At 41.5% G+C, this 17,366-nt stretch overlaps 1 protein-coding gene across 1 annotated transcript in view; it reads right to left on the bottom strand.

The window, feature by feature from the left end:
- LOC103176266 (oxysterol-binding protein-related protein 10) overlaps positions 1 to 17,366 on the bottom strand; it is a 113,726-nt gene that overhangs the window by 52,626 nt on the left and 43,734 nt on the right. Inside the window, exons 6-7 of the mRNA XM_007889701.2 lie at positions 11,094 to 11,301; positions 5,748 to 5,905 (exon numbers count right to left, since the gene is read on the bottom strand). Coding sequence (XP_007887892.2) covers positions 5,748 to 5,905; positions 11,094 to 11,301 — 366 coding nt within the window. The remainder of the gene's footprint in view (positions 1 to 5,747; positions 5,906 to 11,093; positions 11,302 to 17,366) is intronic.

The raw sequence follows: 17,366 nt of genomic DNA, 5'->3' as shown, positions 1-17,366 counted from the left end.
AACACACTGTAAAGTGAATTGACTGTATATTTGTGGGCGAACGCGGCAGCCAATTGCGCACAGCAATGTCCCACAAACAGTCGTAGATTGAAAATGACCAATTTATTATTGTTTTTGGTTTTGGAGGGATTATTATTAGGCTCTGTGTGGAGTAAGGAAACTTGCCCAAGGTTTCGCCCTCTGCCTGGAATTGAACTCAGGTCTCTCACTTGCAAAGCGAGTGCTCTAACCACTGAGCTACAGGACTATTTCTAGGCATACATGGTGGCCCAATTTGTGCACAGTAATTACCATGAAACAATTGGCCAGGACACCAGCAGAAACTCCGTTCTGTTTTCAAGATCTTTAATATCCACCTGTACAAGTGGATGGGACCCCGGTTTAATGTCTTATCTGAGGGACAGCACTTCCGACAATGCAACACGCCTCTAGCACTGCTTTGGGATGTCAGTTTATATTTCCCTCAACATCCCAAATTCAAATTAATAGGCCCCTCATATCTTTGTTGTTTATGTTGCTGGTACAGGTAAGCTGCCTATAGTCTACACAACAAGATTAATTTCATTTCTTAGCAATTATATTTTGCAAGTGCTTTTAAGGCTTATCCTTATGTGAAAGGTGCTATAATACAAGTAGCTGCTATTTTGTAGAACATAATAATAAATATTTTTATTTATTATTATAACATGAATAAATATCCTCAAATCTTTCATATCCAACAACATTAAGTGAGAGTTATATGTTATATTAAACTCCACTTTTAAAAACAATCCCTTTGAAACTGGAGATCATCCTCATGCCTCTCCTCCTTACTGTTCATGGACTATTCTTATGTGAGTGCAACCAAAACTGTAGACACAACTCTACCTGTGGCCAAACATGACATCTGGAAATCAGAACCTAATTGGTTAAGCAAAGCTTCTGTTTGTTTTGGTTATTGTTACTCACACTGTTTAGACATGACGAAACCCTGATCACTTTCAACTCACCCCTCAGCATGTTTTAGCCCAGCTATAAAGTACATATTCCTGCTATTTTTAGTTCCTATTTGAAATACCTTGCATTTATCTGTATTAAATTACATTTTCCAATGATCAGGCCAGGTACATATTAGATCTCTTTTTGCAAGACCTTGGCTGCTTCCTCAGATTCCACAGTCTGTCCGTCCCCAGCTTGGTTAACATCTGCAAATATAACTACCTTGCACTGAATTTAGGAATCAAGGTAATTTACGTATATTAGGAACATGAACAGTTCATCACAGCTCATACTGACGGTAGCCAAGCTAAAATCCAAATACCATCTTTGAGAAAGTAACATTCTGGCACTGAAATTTACTAGAAGTTTAACTGCATTTATCTGAGTGCCTGGTTAACATTCCTTTCAACATCACTTTGTACCAAGCCAAACAACACAACCAATACTGTTTTTAACATTTTAATGTTAGAAAGCCAACAGTACACTGAGCCTTTTAATATCTTCAAAAAGATTTCCAGACCAATGTTTGCACCCCAAATGGCTTGAGGGCTTTGAACACACCATTAGCAAGGAGACCATCATGATTGACACCTATGATAATTTCGGGAGTCGGTCTCCATTAACATTTGTGCTGCCTGGCTTGGAGTTTAAGAGCTTTGTGATGCTTCCACATGAAGCACGCTATAAAAATGCAAATTGTTGTTGGATAAGAAGACTTATTGGCTTATCTGATCTCATTCTTCCACAATATCCATCCTATCAACCCCCATCACAGCATCAAACTGCTTTTCAAATGAGTTGAATGTTCTGGCCTCAAACACTCTAACTGATAACCTGATCTAGTCATTAATTATGCCCACAAAAAACAGATTCAATCTACTTTACAGTATATCCTGTGAAGAGAGATGTCTGATGTCTGATGTCTTTGAGATGTCTGATGACATGAAAAGGTGCAAATTACTGCTAGAATTATCCACTGAATGAAGAAAAGCTTCCTAGCATCTGCCCTGAAAATAACATTTACGCCTTTGAACTCATGTCCTTTTATTCTACTGTCTTGGTGGATCCCAAAGTATTGATCTGGGTTTACACCTCTGTGAGTCGTTCCCTCTCAAGACTGAAGAGTCCTGGCCTGTCTAGTTGTTTCTCATAGCCTGGGCCAACAGAAAAGTGCGGTCACACCTTTCCCGTATTTTCTGCCACAATGGACCTCGTCGTCCACTACAAACCCTGCCACAAATGCAGTTTCTGGCCCGTGGGCCGCTCGCGCTGTTTACCCGATGTCACTGTGGGCGAAGCGGCTCCGGATGCGCATGCACAGTGCGGTGCAAAGGGTATATGGTCTACACTCAGAGGCCCCGCTGTTGTGATTATCGGTGACTGTGAGTGCGCATGTCTCGCTCTGTCTCTCTCTCTGCGCGTGTCTCTCTCTCTGCGCGTGTCTCTCTCTCTGCGCGTGTCTCTCTCTCTGCGCGTGTCTCTCTCTCTGCGCGTGTCTCTCTCTCTGCGCGTGTCTCTCTCTCTGCGCGTGTCTCTCTCTCTGCGCGTGTCTCTCTCTCTGCGCGTGAGTGTGTGTGAGAGAGATCCAGGAGGTGGTAGCCTCACTAGTGCCCCCCTCTGCCCACACCCATACAAAATGGCCACTCAGTCTTTGTTAAAGAAACAATTAATAAAATGTGTTATTTCCTTATGTTTAGTCTTTTATCAATAAGGAGAAAAAATGTAGAAGTAAAATGTACCCAATAGCACCAATCAGCCCCAACAATTTCCCCGAAAAGTTTAAGAAAGGCCTCCACAATCCCCCACAAGATTCACTGCAATTTTGTTTGCAAAAATGTCCACATTTTTCTATTGGCCCAGGTCATAGCTCATTCCTCTAACACTGGGGATCATCCTCTTTCTCTCCACTGCACTGTCTCTAGGGCCTAGGCTGCCCAGAACTGTATGTAGTACTCAAGGTCTGGTCTGTCCAGAGCACTGTATAGCCCGAGTATGCCATCTGAGGATCTGTACTGAAATAATTAAGTAATATAGCCCCAAATCCTTGTTTGTTGCTGCCTCAAACCGCATTGACCATAGTGAACATTGGGAGCGATGAGTCAACTGACATCCCTAGATCTCTTTCAATTTCCCCATTGGCATGATTATCCCATCTATGGAGTACTTGTGTTTCCTATGCTTGGATCCTATATGTAGTACCTTGCATTTATCTATCAAACTCTGTTTTGTAAATACCCATTAATTAATGCCCATTGATGAGTCTTGAATTAGTGCACACACTTGATCAGGCAAAAATTATGGATAAAAATAGTAAAAGGTATTGCTAGTTTATAGAAAGAACATTTAGACTCTGGATTGGTTTAAAGGTTTGGTTACTTGCCCATGCCTCACTTTCAGTGAGCTGCTATAAATTAGCAAGAGCCACCATTTCATTTGTAAGATCCTATGTCCAGATGTTTTGCAACATCTTATTACACCAGGTAGTTTTGCAATTCCCTCCCACCCCCCCATCTGTCCCAACACACCTATGAAAATCCACTTATAACAACAACAACAACAACAAAATTACATTTGTAAAGCACCTTTCACGTCGGGAGGGTATCCCAAGGCGCTGAAACAGTCAGGGATCAGGACCCGAGCCTGGAGGACAGGGTTGGGATAAGGAAGGGTAGAGGGGGTAGGAGGTCGGCTGAAGGCACGGTCAAAAAGGAGGGTCTTGAGTCGTGCCTTGAAGGAGGCAAGAGAGGGAGCAAGGTGAAGGGATTGTGGGATGGAATTCCAAAGAGTGGGGGCAGAGAGGCTGAAAGCCCGGCCACCGACAGAGCCTGCTGAGCGGAGGGAGTGGACGGAGTCCTGTAGCTCAGTGGTTAGAGCACTCGCTTTGCAAGCGAGAGACCCGAGTTCAATTCCAGGCAGAGGGCGAAACCTTGGGCAAGTTTCCTTACTCCACACAGAGCCTAATAATAATCCCTCCAAAACAAAAAACAATAATATTTTCATTTCATTTTCAATCTGCGACTATTTGTGGGACATTGCTGTGCGCAATTGGCTGCCGCGTTCGCCCACAAATATACAGTCAATTCACTTTACAGTGTGTTCTGTGAGCGCTTTGGTACGTCCTCCTGACGTGAAAAGCGCTATATCAAATGCAAGGATTATTATTATTATTATAGGTTGATAGGGGATCAGCAGGGCAGAGATGTAGGAGGGGGCAAGGCCATAAAGGGCCTTGAAAGTGAGGACGAGGATTTTGAATTCTATCCCCTGAGGGATGGGAAACCATTGGAGCCGGGCGAGGGTGATGGGGTCAGAGCCTGGTGCGGGAGAGAACATGAGCTGCAGAATTCTGGATGATCTGCAGCTTGTGGAGGGAAGAGCTGCAGAGGCCGACAAGGAGAGCGTTTCTGTAGTCGAGCCTTGAGGTGACAAATGCATGTATGAGGGTTTTGGCGCCCTGAGGGTGAGCTAGTGGCAGAGTCGGGCAATGTTGCGGAGGTGGGGGAAGGCAGAACAGATCATGGTATGGATATGGAGGAGAGAGGTCAGTTGAGGGTCGAACAAGACGAAAACAGATAAGGTATTTACACTTATGGGACACAAAACTGGCACTTCCTTATAGCATTCCAGTTGATCTGCAAACCAGTTGCTGGAAAAGTCAAATAATCGTAAACTTGTTAGCAAGACCCCAAACTTGTTCCTCAAATAATCAATATTGATTCCGTCACTTCATAGTCTTCTTTCACAAATGTGTTTTCTCATTCAACTACCTGCCATCCATGCCATTTCCCCACGGGACAGCAGCCTACTCCTTCAAATATTAATCTTGGGATGGGAAACCATTGGAGCCCGGCGAGGGTGGGGGTGATGGGGTCACGGAGGCCGGATTAAAAACTGCATCAAGGTTCACTGCCAAATCTATCTGCCTTATTCCCCCAGAAAAGATCACCTCACTCTTTCTGACACGAAACCTCATCCTGGAGACCAAAAACATCGCCAAGCTATTCTCTTCCACCATTGGTCATCTCCTCTCACGCTCCCCTTAAAGCTCCTTCAACTCTAAATGTGAAGAGGTCATCGGCCAAAAATCAATGAAATTCACCCAGCTGCAACTCCTAGAGCAGAGAGTTTCTCCTGATGTCCTGGCCAACAATCCCATAGATAAAAATTGATCATTCTCTTCAGGGCGTTTGTGGGACATTGTTGTCCGCAAATCAACTGCCACCTTCACCTTCAAAATCGTCACTACACTCTACAGTATATCCTGTGAAGTGCTTTTGAGACATCTCAACAACATAAGGTGCTATGTTAAATCCAACAATTATTTTACTATCTTCCTCCTCCCCCAGCGCCCTACCTCTTCAACTGACCATGCTTTCCACAATTTTGTCCCATTTCTCCATCATCCCTTTCCACCTTCATCTCCAATATGAAACCCACCAACTCCTATTGACTCAACTTCTCACCTAGCTTCTGCCCCCACCCAACCCCTTTGCTTGTGAATGCTGTCAAACTTTCTCTACAATCCAGCAATGTTCCTCTCCCTTTCAAATTCATCATCGTCCTCTCTTCAAAAATCCTCTGATGCTCTACCTGAAGTGTGTTAGTTAAATGCAAGTAGCTGTTGTTGCTGCTTAAATCACAATTCAACTATATTCTTAATTTCTCCAATTTTAATTTAAGGGTACAAGGAAATCATGATTAAAATCAAAATAACAGCAAACAAAATTCTTTATTTACATGCTCACAGTGTAACAGCTTATTCATCTTACCTCTGGGGGCTGATGTAGACCTAGGGTGACTTGATCAGGTATTGTAGACCATACAATGTTTACATTGCTAGAAGGCATCAAAGGTGAAGAGCACACATTTCCATTCTTCAGCTGTTCAGCTGAACGAGACCTTGGTCCTTGCCATCCTAAACCAGTATCTACCAAAAAAAGGCGAAATAGCTTTAATCAAGGTGGTCCAACCATTGGCCCGCAGGCAGCATCCAGCCCGGAGATGATTTCATCCAGCCCACTCGTTCATTCCCTCCCTCGCCAACCTTCCTCTCATGGCAGCATCAGGAGCCAGTACTTGGGAGGATGCAGTTGGTTAGGAGTCCTGCTTCCCTTCCCCTCAGCTCGAGAGGGACTCTCTGACAGACTTAAGCAATGGGCGACATTATTTCCCCGCCCCGCAGCACAATGCGTTGCAGTCTGTTAGGGAATCCCTCTGGTGCTGAGGGGAAGGCACGCAGGTCTCCTCACCCACTGTGTCCTTCCAACCGCCAGCTCATGCTGCTGCCAGATAGTTATAATAATAATCCTTGCATTTGATACAACACCTTATCACATCTTCAAGATGTCTCTAAGCGCTTCACAGAATATACTGTAAAGTGAATTGTACATTTTTTCGGCAAAATGTGGCAGCCAATTGCGCACATCAGTGTCTCACAAACAGTCGTGGATTCAGTGACCAAATTTTTTTTGATTTATTTTGAAGGGATGTGTGTGTGTTTGTGTGGGGTGAGAGATCAGAGAGTGTGTGAGAGGGGGAAGAGAGCGTGAGGGGAGAGAGTGACTGATTGACAGAGAAAGGGGGAGAGAGTGAATGAGAGAGCATGATGGAGAATGGGAGTGAGAGAATCAGAAAGAGGGAGGGAGAGAGCAGAGAAAGAGAAAGACAGGCGGAAAATGAGGGCAGCGTCTTGTGGTTCACTATCAGGACAGATGATCAAAGCTTCCCTCGGCTGCCCCGGTGAAAAACTGAGGGCAGCCATCGAGTGACGTGGCATTTCCTCACAGCAAGCTCCCTCTTTCCCAAGTAAGAAACTCCTCTATGGCCTTCATCCCTCTTCCCCACCCTAGCTTTGGTCACTTTTAAATTTGGTCACTCAATCCCCAACTCTTTGTGGCACTCTGCAATTAGCTTCTGTGTTTCGCTCATAAACTACACAGCTTTACAAAATATTCCTTGAAGCGCTTTGAGACGTCTCAAAGATTTTATAAATGTTATATTAAACGCAAGGATTATTATTACCTCTGATCTCCCAACCCTGCCATTCTCTAAATTGAGTGCTACAGTACATTGTTATGTCCAAATTTTAAATACAATCACTTTCATCAATCTCAATTTCTCAGAGAGACAGGTACATCGTGTCACTTTCAAGTCTTTCCAAGATCTTATGTTTGATGGCTCCATTGTATACATCATACACCTCTCTAATCTTCTAATCGCAAATAAAGTTTCCATCACTCAACAATTGCTAAACCTGCCTTCAAGTTTAGTGCCCTTTCATGTAAAATATTTCCATCCCACTCGACTCATAACTTCATCCAAAACCCAAGATTTGAATACAAATCCATATTCAGGTAAACTCTTCTAGGATCTCTCTCCCACTCGTGTACAAAACAAAGTTAAAGACTTGTTGCCTGATAAACTGCCCACAAAATACATAGCCACACCACTCTACAGTATATCCGTGAAACATTTTGGCGACATGAGAATGCATTATATCAAACCCAAAAAATCTTAGTTCATGTCTGTCTTCCACCCTCTTTCCAATGCAATGTTTCTAGTTTATTTTATTTATGGTCATTGTTTTTCCCAAGCTGCAAGTGAATCAATCACACACCGTTACTCTACCCTACATAATCATTTTGCTGTAATTGAAATTTATGTCACTATTTGAAGCCGGGGATGAATGTGGTTTAAAGCACAATCACAATTTGTGGAGTCCTGTAGCTCAGTGGGTAGAGCACTCGCTTTGCAAGTGAGAGACCTGAGTTCAATTCCAGGCAGGTCAGGGCGAAACCTTGGGCAAGTTTCCTTACTCCACACGCCTAATAATAATAAATAATCCCTCCAAAAATCAAAAACAATAATTAAATTGGTCATTTTCAATCTACGACTGTTTGTGGGACATTGCTGTGCGCAATTGGCTGCCGCTTTCTCCCACAAATGTACAGTCAATTCACTTTACAGTGTGTTCTGTGAAGCGCTTTGGGATGTCCTCCCGACATGAAAAGCGCTATATCAAATGCAAGGATTATTATCAGAGTCAGGTCTTCAGGTTCAATTGAAAAGGTGAGAGGGAGTAATATTGAAAGAAAGTTCCAAAGGGATTGGGATAAAGTTGCTGAAGGCTCGTTTGTCAAGAGCGTGCAGGTAGAGCAGAGGATGTGGTTAGGGGAGAAGGGTCACAAGAGATAGGGTCGTGCAATCTGTGAAGGCATTTGTAGACGAGCATGTTGATCTTAAAAGTTAATCCGCTGGGGGACAGGGATCCAATGGAGCTGAGTGAGGGTGGGAGCGATGGGCTCACAAAGGATGGTGAGGATTAACAGAAGATGAGCTGCAGAGTACTCTATCATCTGGAGTGTTGGGGTGAGGTAGTGTCGGAGACGGTCAATGGAAGAAAAATGGAGAAAAGCAGACTTGGTCAGATTCTTAAACTATAAAGCTAAAAAAATCATTATAAGTAGATTCTGTATGACACTGACATTCTGTATAACATAGATTCTACTTCACCGATGAACCGTGAAGGCCTGTGACCACAATGATGGGTTGACCTACTGTAGATTGTTCATTCCCCATCCAAGACACAATGACTCATTTTTGATAAATTGCAGGGTAATAAATATTCAGATAAAAGTCTTAAAACCGTCAAAAATGACAGAAAGAATGAATGAGAAGCAAGTTATGTAATAGGAACCCACTTCTCACAGACACTTACAAAACATTTAAAAAAGAAACAATTTTGCTTAGTGAATGGAACGGAGAATGGTAAGAAACACAATTATCTACACTGATGCGTGATCTGTGGAGCTATATTTGCACTGTATAACAATCAGCTACACAAAAGAAATGGCAATCAAGCACTATTTTGTCACTCAATGACAGTTATTGGACAGCAAATCAAGCAACAGCTGCTTGACTATACATTCAACATGACGTGTTAAGGTACTAATACATTCAACATGACGTGTTAAGGTGCTGAAGGTAGCAGCAAGTCCTGAACTCTCATCTGCAGATCAACCAATTTAAATTTTCTAGATTTTGGACAAGTGTTTCGGATTGATCAATTCTTTATTCCAGGCCTACATTTCTCTATTTAAAGTGTGTTAAATCTCTGCTTCAGAACTTGAAAAGTATTTCAGCTAATTAAATTTAATACATATATAAGCTACAATAATATTGTTCCTTCACCAGACTGACAACCAAATGAAATGTGGTAGTTTTTGATATGCCAGTGGATCTGATCAATATCCCTAAGATGTGACAATGAATTTTGTTGCTGACTTTGTTGTTCAGGCTCTTAGTCATTTAATGTGTCTTGCCTATTTTAAAGAAAACAACTGTTTGGTTAAGATTACGCTCTAATGGAATGTTTAAATGTTTAGTGCTGATTTTCTAGTATTTTAGGAAATCAGTGTGGCTCAGTAGGAATTGCTCCTCCCTGACTTCTGGGTTAGAAGGTTGTGAGCTCAAAGCCCAATATTAGGTCTTGAGATTAATAGTCTAGACTGACAGTCCAGTGAAATGTCTAGTGAGTGCTGAATTATCAGAGGTGCGTCCATCGACTTTTGGGATAGAGAAAAGATCTCTTTTTTGTGCCTATTTTAGACTTCCTTAGAATATTTGTGGAGTCCTGTAGCTCAGTGGTTAGAGCACTCGCCTCTCGAGTGAGAGACCTGGGTTTGATTCCCAGCAGGGTGAAACCTTCGGCAAATTTCCTTACTCCACACACCTAATAATAATCCCTCAAGAAAAAAAAATTGGTCACTTCAATCCACGAGTGTTGGTGGGACACTGCTGTGCGCAATTCGCTGCTGCGTTTCACCCACAAATATACAGTCAATTCACTTTACAGTATATTCTGTGAAGCGCTTTGGGACGTCCTCCCGACGTGAAAAGCGCTATATCAAATGCAAGGATTATTATTATTATTAGTATTATTATTATATCAAATGCCAGGATTATTATAGATGTTCAACTTTGAACAGCAAAACTAACTCTTAAAAGCACAATGTGTGCCTTGCCATATTACAGAAGAGTGCAAATTTGTGTGTGGCCATCTGTGTGCGCACCCAAACAAATCTATATATATATATAATATAATACACACATGTAATCCCGCTTCATAATTGAAATTGTGAATATGTTAACCCATGTAGTCGAAATAATTATTTTAATCAATGGTTAAGAAATGCTTATGACGATTAGACACCATTTTGATTAATGGTTAAAAATGGTGATGTAACGAGAAAAATGTCAAGATGACTTGTCATTGTAGCTAAAGATTGTTGAAGATCTTTGTCCATAACAAATTCAAGTTTTAATCAATATTATGTTAAAGTCTTCTATAACAAATCTGCAGATTGTATTTTATTATTCTTTTTATGTGAGATAATTACTTCATGGATGTAAGAAAGGAAAGGTTGTTTATTCTTATCCTGCCAGTTGAAAATCAATTATAAAAGAAATATGGCTGAACTATACTTTGTTCTGCCTAGGACATAGCATTTCAGGTGCTGTCCACGCAAAAGCTATCTTTCATGCAACGATATGAACTGATGAAGCAAATGTGTTGACTTCGGGGTTAAAATCCATTAGATTAAAGACTATTCCATCAACTTTCATTAACTCCAGCAATTTCAGGAAGAACTGCAGAAATCCCAGAACATCTGAAACCGTTTTATTGGTAACAGGAGAAGAATAACAATGTATAACAACTGCCAAAGAATTACAACATATAACAACTGTCGCAGCAGTGCCTGAATCTGTGAAGCTTTTAAATAGACGCAAACTTTTATTTGATCTACTCGATAGAAGACTACAACGGTTAGAGGTCAAAAAGTCGGGGTGGGTGTGGGTGAAGGCAGTGAACTTATCAGAGCAGCATTGCTAGCAGTTATGAGAAAATGTAAAACTAAAAGGGTGAGATATATAAGAACATAAGAAATGCTAGACAAAAAAAAGACCAAGGTCCATCTAGTTTGCCCTCCACCTTCCTGGCGGTTGCATGCACATATGTCCCAAACTATCTATGTACTGTATCCCATAATGTTATTTCCTAAAAGAAAACTATCTAAATACACTACGCCCTGCTAGTCTGACACCATCACACTAACCTGATGGAGTTCTTCTGTTGTTTTGGACTGCTGGCTGTACACTCTGCTGGAGAATATTCAGGCATTCACCAAGACAGCTCATAGTAGCAGCTGAGGTCGCTTTCAAAAGCAGCAAATCTTGATCCAATGCAGACATTGGGCCAGAAGTTGGGAGGGATTCTATCGACTGCACAAGACTTCTCTGTTGTCCCTCGGCTTGGCTCATTATCTAACAAAAAAATGTAGCAGTTTAAAACTCTGTGGGCTTTGCTGCTTTATATTGTACATAAGCAGGTAACAATGTGCAAAATAGACCAATGTTTAAAAACAACCAAACAGCACCTCCTCTACCCTATGGCTCAGTGCACTTCAAGCACCACCAGATTATCTACATATTAATAGTTTTCCTACATTGGCAAGAAAGTCATAAAATAAAAATTGAGAATTAGCAAGGATGCCATGACAATGGCACCAAACAAAAGCTTAACAATTTGCATCAAACTGTTGGCCAATTAAAGATTTCTGTTCAAATAAATGTCTCGGGAAAGATTGTTTTGAATTCCTGGTACATTTAAAACCATTCTCCTAATGGTTTTAACAGTTAAGAACTGCTTCATTCTCTGCATGAAGTGATATAGTTAAGAGTTTTAAGTGCATATAGTGTGGCCAGCCTCAATCCACTTTATTATGGACATATACACTGTGCTATTTATAGCATAACAAACAACCAGTTCAAAAAATCTCATTCAAGGAGCTTAAGAGTGTCATGCAAAGAGACAATGGGAAGTAAGACATTAAATCAAATCCCATTCAGATGAATGTTAAACATCCTATGGCAATATTTGAAAATGGTACTGGTCAAAAATTACCCAGATAAAATTGGTCATTTCAGTTCATGGCTGACTGTTTGATGTGCTGTGCGAATTTGCTGTGCGAAATTTGGTCACCACGTTCACCTACATAAATACACAGTCACTACAGCCTACAGTAAATCTTGTGAGGCGCTTTGAGATGTTTCACTGGCATGATAAGGCATTAGATCAAGTACAAGGTTTCTAATATAATAATAATTATCCTTGCATTTGATATAGTGCTTTTCACATCTTCTCGATGTCTCAAAGCGCTTCACAGAAAATACTGTAAAGTGAATTGACTGTATATTTGTGGGCGAATAGCGGTGAGTGTGCGCAGCAGCCAAGATTGTGTCCGGGTGAAAACGACATTCAACGATTGCGAGAGGAGAGAATACTCCCACAAAAATAAATAAATAATAAATCAGTCATTCCAATCCGCGACTGTTTGTGGGGACGTCGCTGGTCACAACTGGCTGCCGCGTTTCGCCCACAAAATACACAGTCACTTCGCTTTGCAGTTCAGCGTATAATAAACTGCAATTGCACAGCCTACATTTTGTACCCCAACAAGTTATTTGAAAAAGCTATTTTGATGCAAACATCTGGACAGGGAACATAATTATAACTGCACTGAATCCAAAACGTGGTGTAATCTGGTTTGCAAATACCCGATTCTGATACGGGGCGCAAACTAACACAAATGAACAGTTCATGAACAAATACCTAACTTTCAAGTCGCCAGATCATGTAATTAACACCTCTCTACATGCAGTACTCTTACAAAATTCAAGTTCAAATTTGCAATCTCCCTCTCTCACTGCATCTATGCTTTCCTCCTATTGTAATTTTAACCATATATTTTATGCTAAGTAACTGAAATAACAAAAGACGACAGGACATTATTTGTTGAGTTTGGTGACACTGCCAACAAAATATGGCACCGCATAATGTTTTACAGAGGTGAACTTTGTCCATACACACTGTCACTACACAGAAAACTCTGAAGCACTTCTGGACGTTTCAATGTGATAAAGCATTTGTTCACCTATGAATACATCTTTTTTTGGTCTAACACATGCCATGGTTGAAAGTAACCCTTCGCCATGCTTGAACGTATAAAAGTTTTCCACCACTAGAACCCCTATACCACAGGTAGGGCTTTGGCTTACAGGGTTAACAGGAACTCAATGGGAAGAATACCTGCTCCTGGTGACTAGTCCGCCTTTCCAAGTCCTATTGATGAGCCAGGCTGGCTGGGCGAGAGTACTGCAGGCCTGCCAGGCTCAGAAACAGAACCATAGAGACCGCCACATTGGATCAACCCAATTCCGACACTCCATGCCAAGCACGTAGCCTTACAACAGCCTGCTTCAAGGAGATCCCACTTATATCCCCCCTTGGAATGTGTAGTGCAGCAATAGAAGGGAATCATCGTGACAACACAAATGTGAGCCACAAAGGACTGACTCAATTCCAACATTTCATTACCAAGCACGGCACCTTGGAGCCAATTCAGCACCAGGGAGATGCACTTAACACCTCCAAGGAGTATACAATTACACAGTCACTACACATCAACTGTAAGTCCCACGAAGCACTTGGAAATATCCACATGACATGAAAGGCACTATATCAAATGCAACAACTTGCATTTATATAGAGGCTTTCACATGAGGTAGCATCTTGGATAGTTTAAAGGATAATCCAAGATTTATTATCCAAGTCTCATTCCAAGATGTGTCCCTTCTTGAAAAGAATTCAATATCTGAAAGTAGATGATCTGTTTATATGTAGAATGTAATTTTACATTATTGATACAACGACAGATTAATTGGGCTCCCAGTCAGCTGTCATTTTCCTTTCTCTCCCCACCCTCCATGAAGGCAGTTGTGGGAGCGATATGAGACATCCACCCAACATAAAATGTAAGCATGTAAATTGTAATGAAAATTTCTGAATTTAAATAATTTATAATAACAAACTTTGCAATTTTTTGGAAAAAAGATCATACAGGCAAAATATTGAATTAGATTAAATAGGACAAAAAAATCTTGCATTCTCAAATGTAGCCCACTATAAATTGCTGGAAGGCAATTATACCAGAGCGAGGATAGATAAATTATTATTTTTAAAAGTTATGTTTTACTTCTAATTGAATTGTTTGATTTTATCTGTTTTATAGTGGGTTAGGATTCTTTATTATTCTATGATAATTTTCGACTGAGGAGCTTTACTGCTGCAAGTTTTTTTTCCCACATTCACTGGAAGAGCTGAATCAGTGCCATGAGTGTACAAATTACATGAGCACATCATCAACCAATGGAAAGAAGAGACCAAAATCAGAAAGGTTGTTTAAACAGTAACAGTTCGTCAGATAAGATGCAGTCAATTGTTTCTGATCTTATGTGGAATGCTGTCAAATATTTTCTAGGACAAATGCCAGCAAGCAACAGGAAAAACATCCAAGTTTCCACGAAAAACTCCCATCTGCAACCACAACAAGTGTATGTAACATGCTCTTAATTTAACCAAGGTCGGCTTCAGGTCAAAATAATTATTTTAAAAATAGCACACTGCCTCTACCAAATGCACAAGTCACATTAATCTATTAAACTAAGGAGTTATAGCAGCACATTTTTTTTTGTGTTTTATGCCTAAAAAGCAAATCCACTTCTAAACAGCTCCAGTCTTGGAGAGCCTAATCCTTCAGCAAAACATTTACTTTTTTTAAAAAAAAACTTCAGTTTTCTCCTATGGCCAATCTCATGAAGCCATCAGACTACTTCATCCTTCTACTGGGGTACAATTCTACATGCAATATTCACCCACGTGGTCATTATTCATGTAAGCTTTGACTGAGTGTTGGGAGGCTGCCCAAGTGCGTCACAGAAGAAGCTCAACCATGTCCTCACCCGACATCCACGCACACATACACACGCATTTAATCTGATATAGATTTCTGCACGAGGGCCAGGATTTACGGTTGATTTTCCTCTCCGTAACTCAGGGATGCTGGGTTCAATTGTATTGCCAACTAGTACTTTTGCCATGATCAGCTAGATCGATTATTATTATCATCACCAACAAACACCTGGATTTGAATCTATAACTCTCTAATCTGTCTAGCCTAGTCTTCATTGGCTGGTGCTTTTACACGTCATTGGAAGAGTTATATCTTTCAAATTTTAAATCCCTTCATCATTATTGCTTCTGGATTTTTTGAATCTTCATAGAATGCAGCAATTTATTGCTCTGGGGTTAATCATCCGCGCAGATTTTGAAATACTGTGTTCTGTATAAAAAACGAATTCACAGCCAGTACTGTCCAGAATTCAGTAGAGTTGACAAAAATATTCTCAGGGTTAATCGGGTTCAAGAACAGATTGCAAACATCATTACAATTGTTGTGGCAGGATTCTTGCCAATTGGCACCTTCACAAATTCAAGGCTGTTTTTGCCACACAGACTCATCTACACTGGAATCATGCCAACTTAAGATACAGATATAGAACCACTGTGAGCGTTATCCAAAGTTACTACTTTCCAGCTTTGAGACTTTGAGTCATGTACTATACTGCGGTTTGAGATTAAAATTATACTAATCTGTTTAATTTTGCTGACCATATTTACCTGCACACCACTTTCTATGACTTTGCAAAAAAAATGCTCCTTTTATTTATTATATAAATCACTTCATGCGTTAGCAGCTTTCTCCCTCTCTCCTGCTACATGCTCCTGTCCCTCTATGCGCCAACAATGGCTAAGCCTTCAAACATAATGCCCCCAATCCTGGAACTTCCTGCACTATCCTCCAACTCATCCTGTCTCTATCCGTCTTGAAATCCCACCTCTTCGACCTCACCTATGGTCACCCACAGCTCCACTCCACTTTCACGGACTGCACTCCCAAATCCCTTTGCTCCTCAGCTCCTTGGAAGACACTGAACCGGTGTGTAACCTAGGCGTCAGGTTAGACCCAGTTGTCCTTCCTTCCCCACATCCGGTCCCTTACCAGGACCGCCTTCCTCCACCTCCGCTACATTGCCTGCCTCCGACCGTACCTTTCCCCAGACACAACCGAAACACTCGTCCATGCGTTCATCATTTCCCGACTCGACTTCTCAAATGCCCTCTTTACCAGTCTCCCCAACACCACCATACACAGGATCCAGCTGATCCAAAACTCCGCCACCTGCATACGCATCCGTACTAAACTCTGTACCCCCATCACACCAGTTCTGGCCAGGCTCCACTGGTTCCTTATCGCTGAATGGATCAACTTTAAGATCCCTTCATGTCCTGGCTCCTCCCCACCTGTATGACCTGCTTACTCGTCAACCCACTACCTGCTGTCTCCGCTCGACTGGCTCCGGCCTCCTAATATACCTAATTTAAGTGTGACAGGTATATTACATGTCTACCAAGCCTTTGGCATGTCCCTCATGCCCTCTTCCACCATTGTTGACCATGCTTTCAGCCACTAGTCCCCCAAAACTTTGGAGCCCACTTCCTCTATACCTCCACCATGCATGCCCCTTCCCCCATCTTCAGATCGCGCCTGAAGACCTTCCTCTTCAACCATGCCTACGATCATCTCCCACCTCCCTACAGCTAAGCGTCGTGCTCCGCCACTGTCAAGCACTCTTGGACGGTATCCTTCGTGAGAGATGCTATACAAGTGCAAGTTGTTGTCAGTTGTTGAAAGATTTAATAATAATAATAATCCTTGCATTTGATATACCGCTTTTCACGTCTTCTGGACGTCCCAAAGCGCTTCACAGAATATGCTGCAAAGTAAATTGACTGTATATTTATAGGCAAAACGTGGCAGCCAATTGCACACAGCAATGTCCCACAAACAGTCGTGGACTGAAAATGACCAATTTATTATTGTTTTGTTTTTTGGAGGGATTATTATTAGGCGTGTGGAGTAAGGAAAACTTGTCCAAGGTTTTGCCCTGCCTGGAACTGAACCCAAGGCAAGTGCTCTAACCACTGAGCTACAGGACTCCATGAACAAGTGGGAGAAAGGATACAATGGTTAGGAAGGTGTGAATCACTGATGAAACAAGTTTTGCAAACAAAGACTGTTGGAGCTGTAAAGACTTTGCATAATTTATGACTATAAAACAGCTGTCCCAGGATCATAAAACAAATCTCTCATTAGAGAGTACATGTTATGTTGCCAAGAGTAAATCTGTCACTAAGAGTAGAAGGCCATCACTTAACAGTCTGCTACCCTTAACAAGTTGAAACATCTGGGGAAAGGTCCTAAGAGGAAAATGCTCGATTAACAATATTTAACCAGCACTCAAAGGTCCAAATCCATTGCAGAATACAGGCTTGCTCAGGTATCTGGACTTTCCATCAACAAGTGGGCGAAAGGATGCAATGGTTAGGAAGGTGTGAATCACTGATGAAACAAGTTTTGCAACAAAGA

Source organism: Callorhinchus milii, unplaced genomic scaffold, assembly GCF_018977255.1.
Source record: "Callorhinchus milii isolate IMCB2004 unplaced genomic scaffold, IMCB_Cmil_1.0 Scaffold2, whole genome shotgun sequence".
NCBI classification, from domain to species: Eukaryota; Metazoa; Chordata; class Chondrichthyes; order Chimaeriformes; family Callorhinchidae; genus Callorhinchus; species Callorhinchus milii.
Note: the sequence above shows the minus strand (reverse complement) of the source record. Positions and strands in the feature narration are given on the sequence as shown.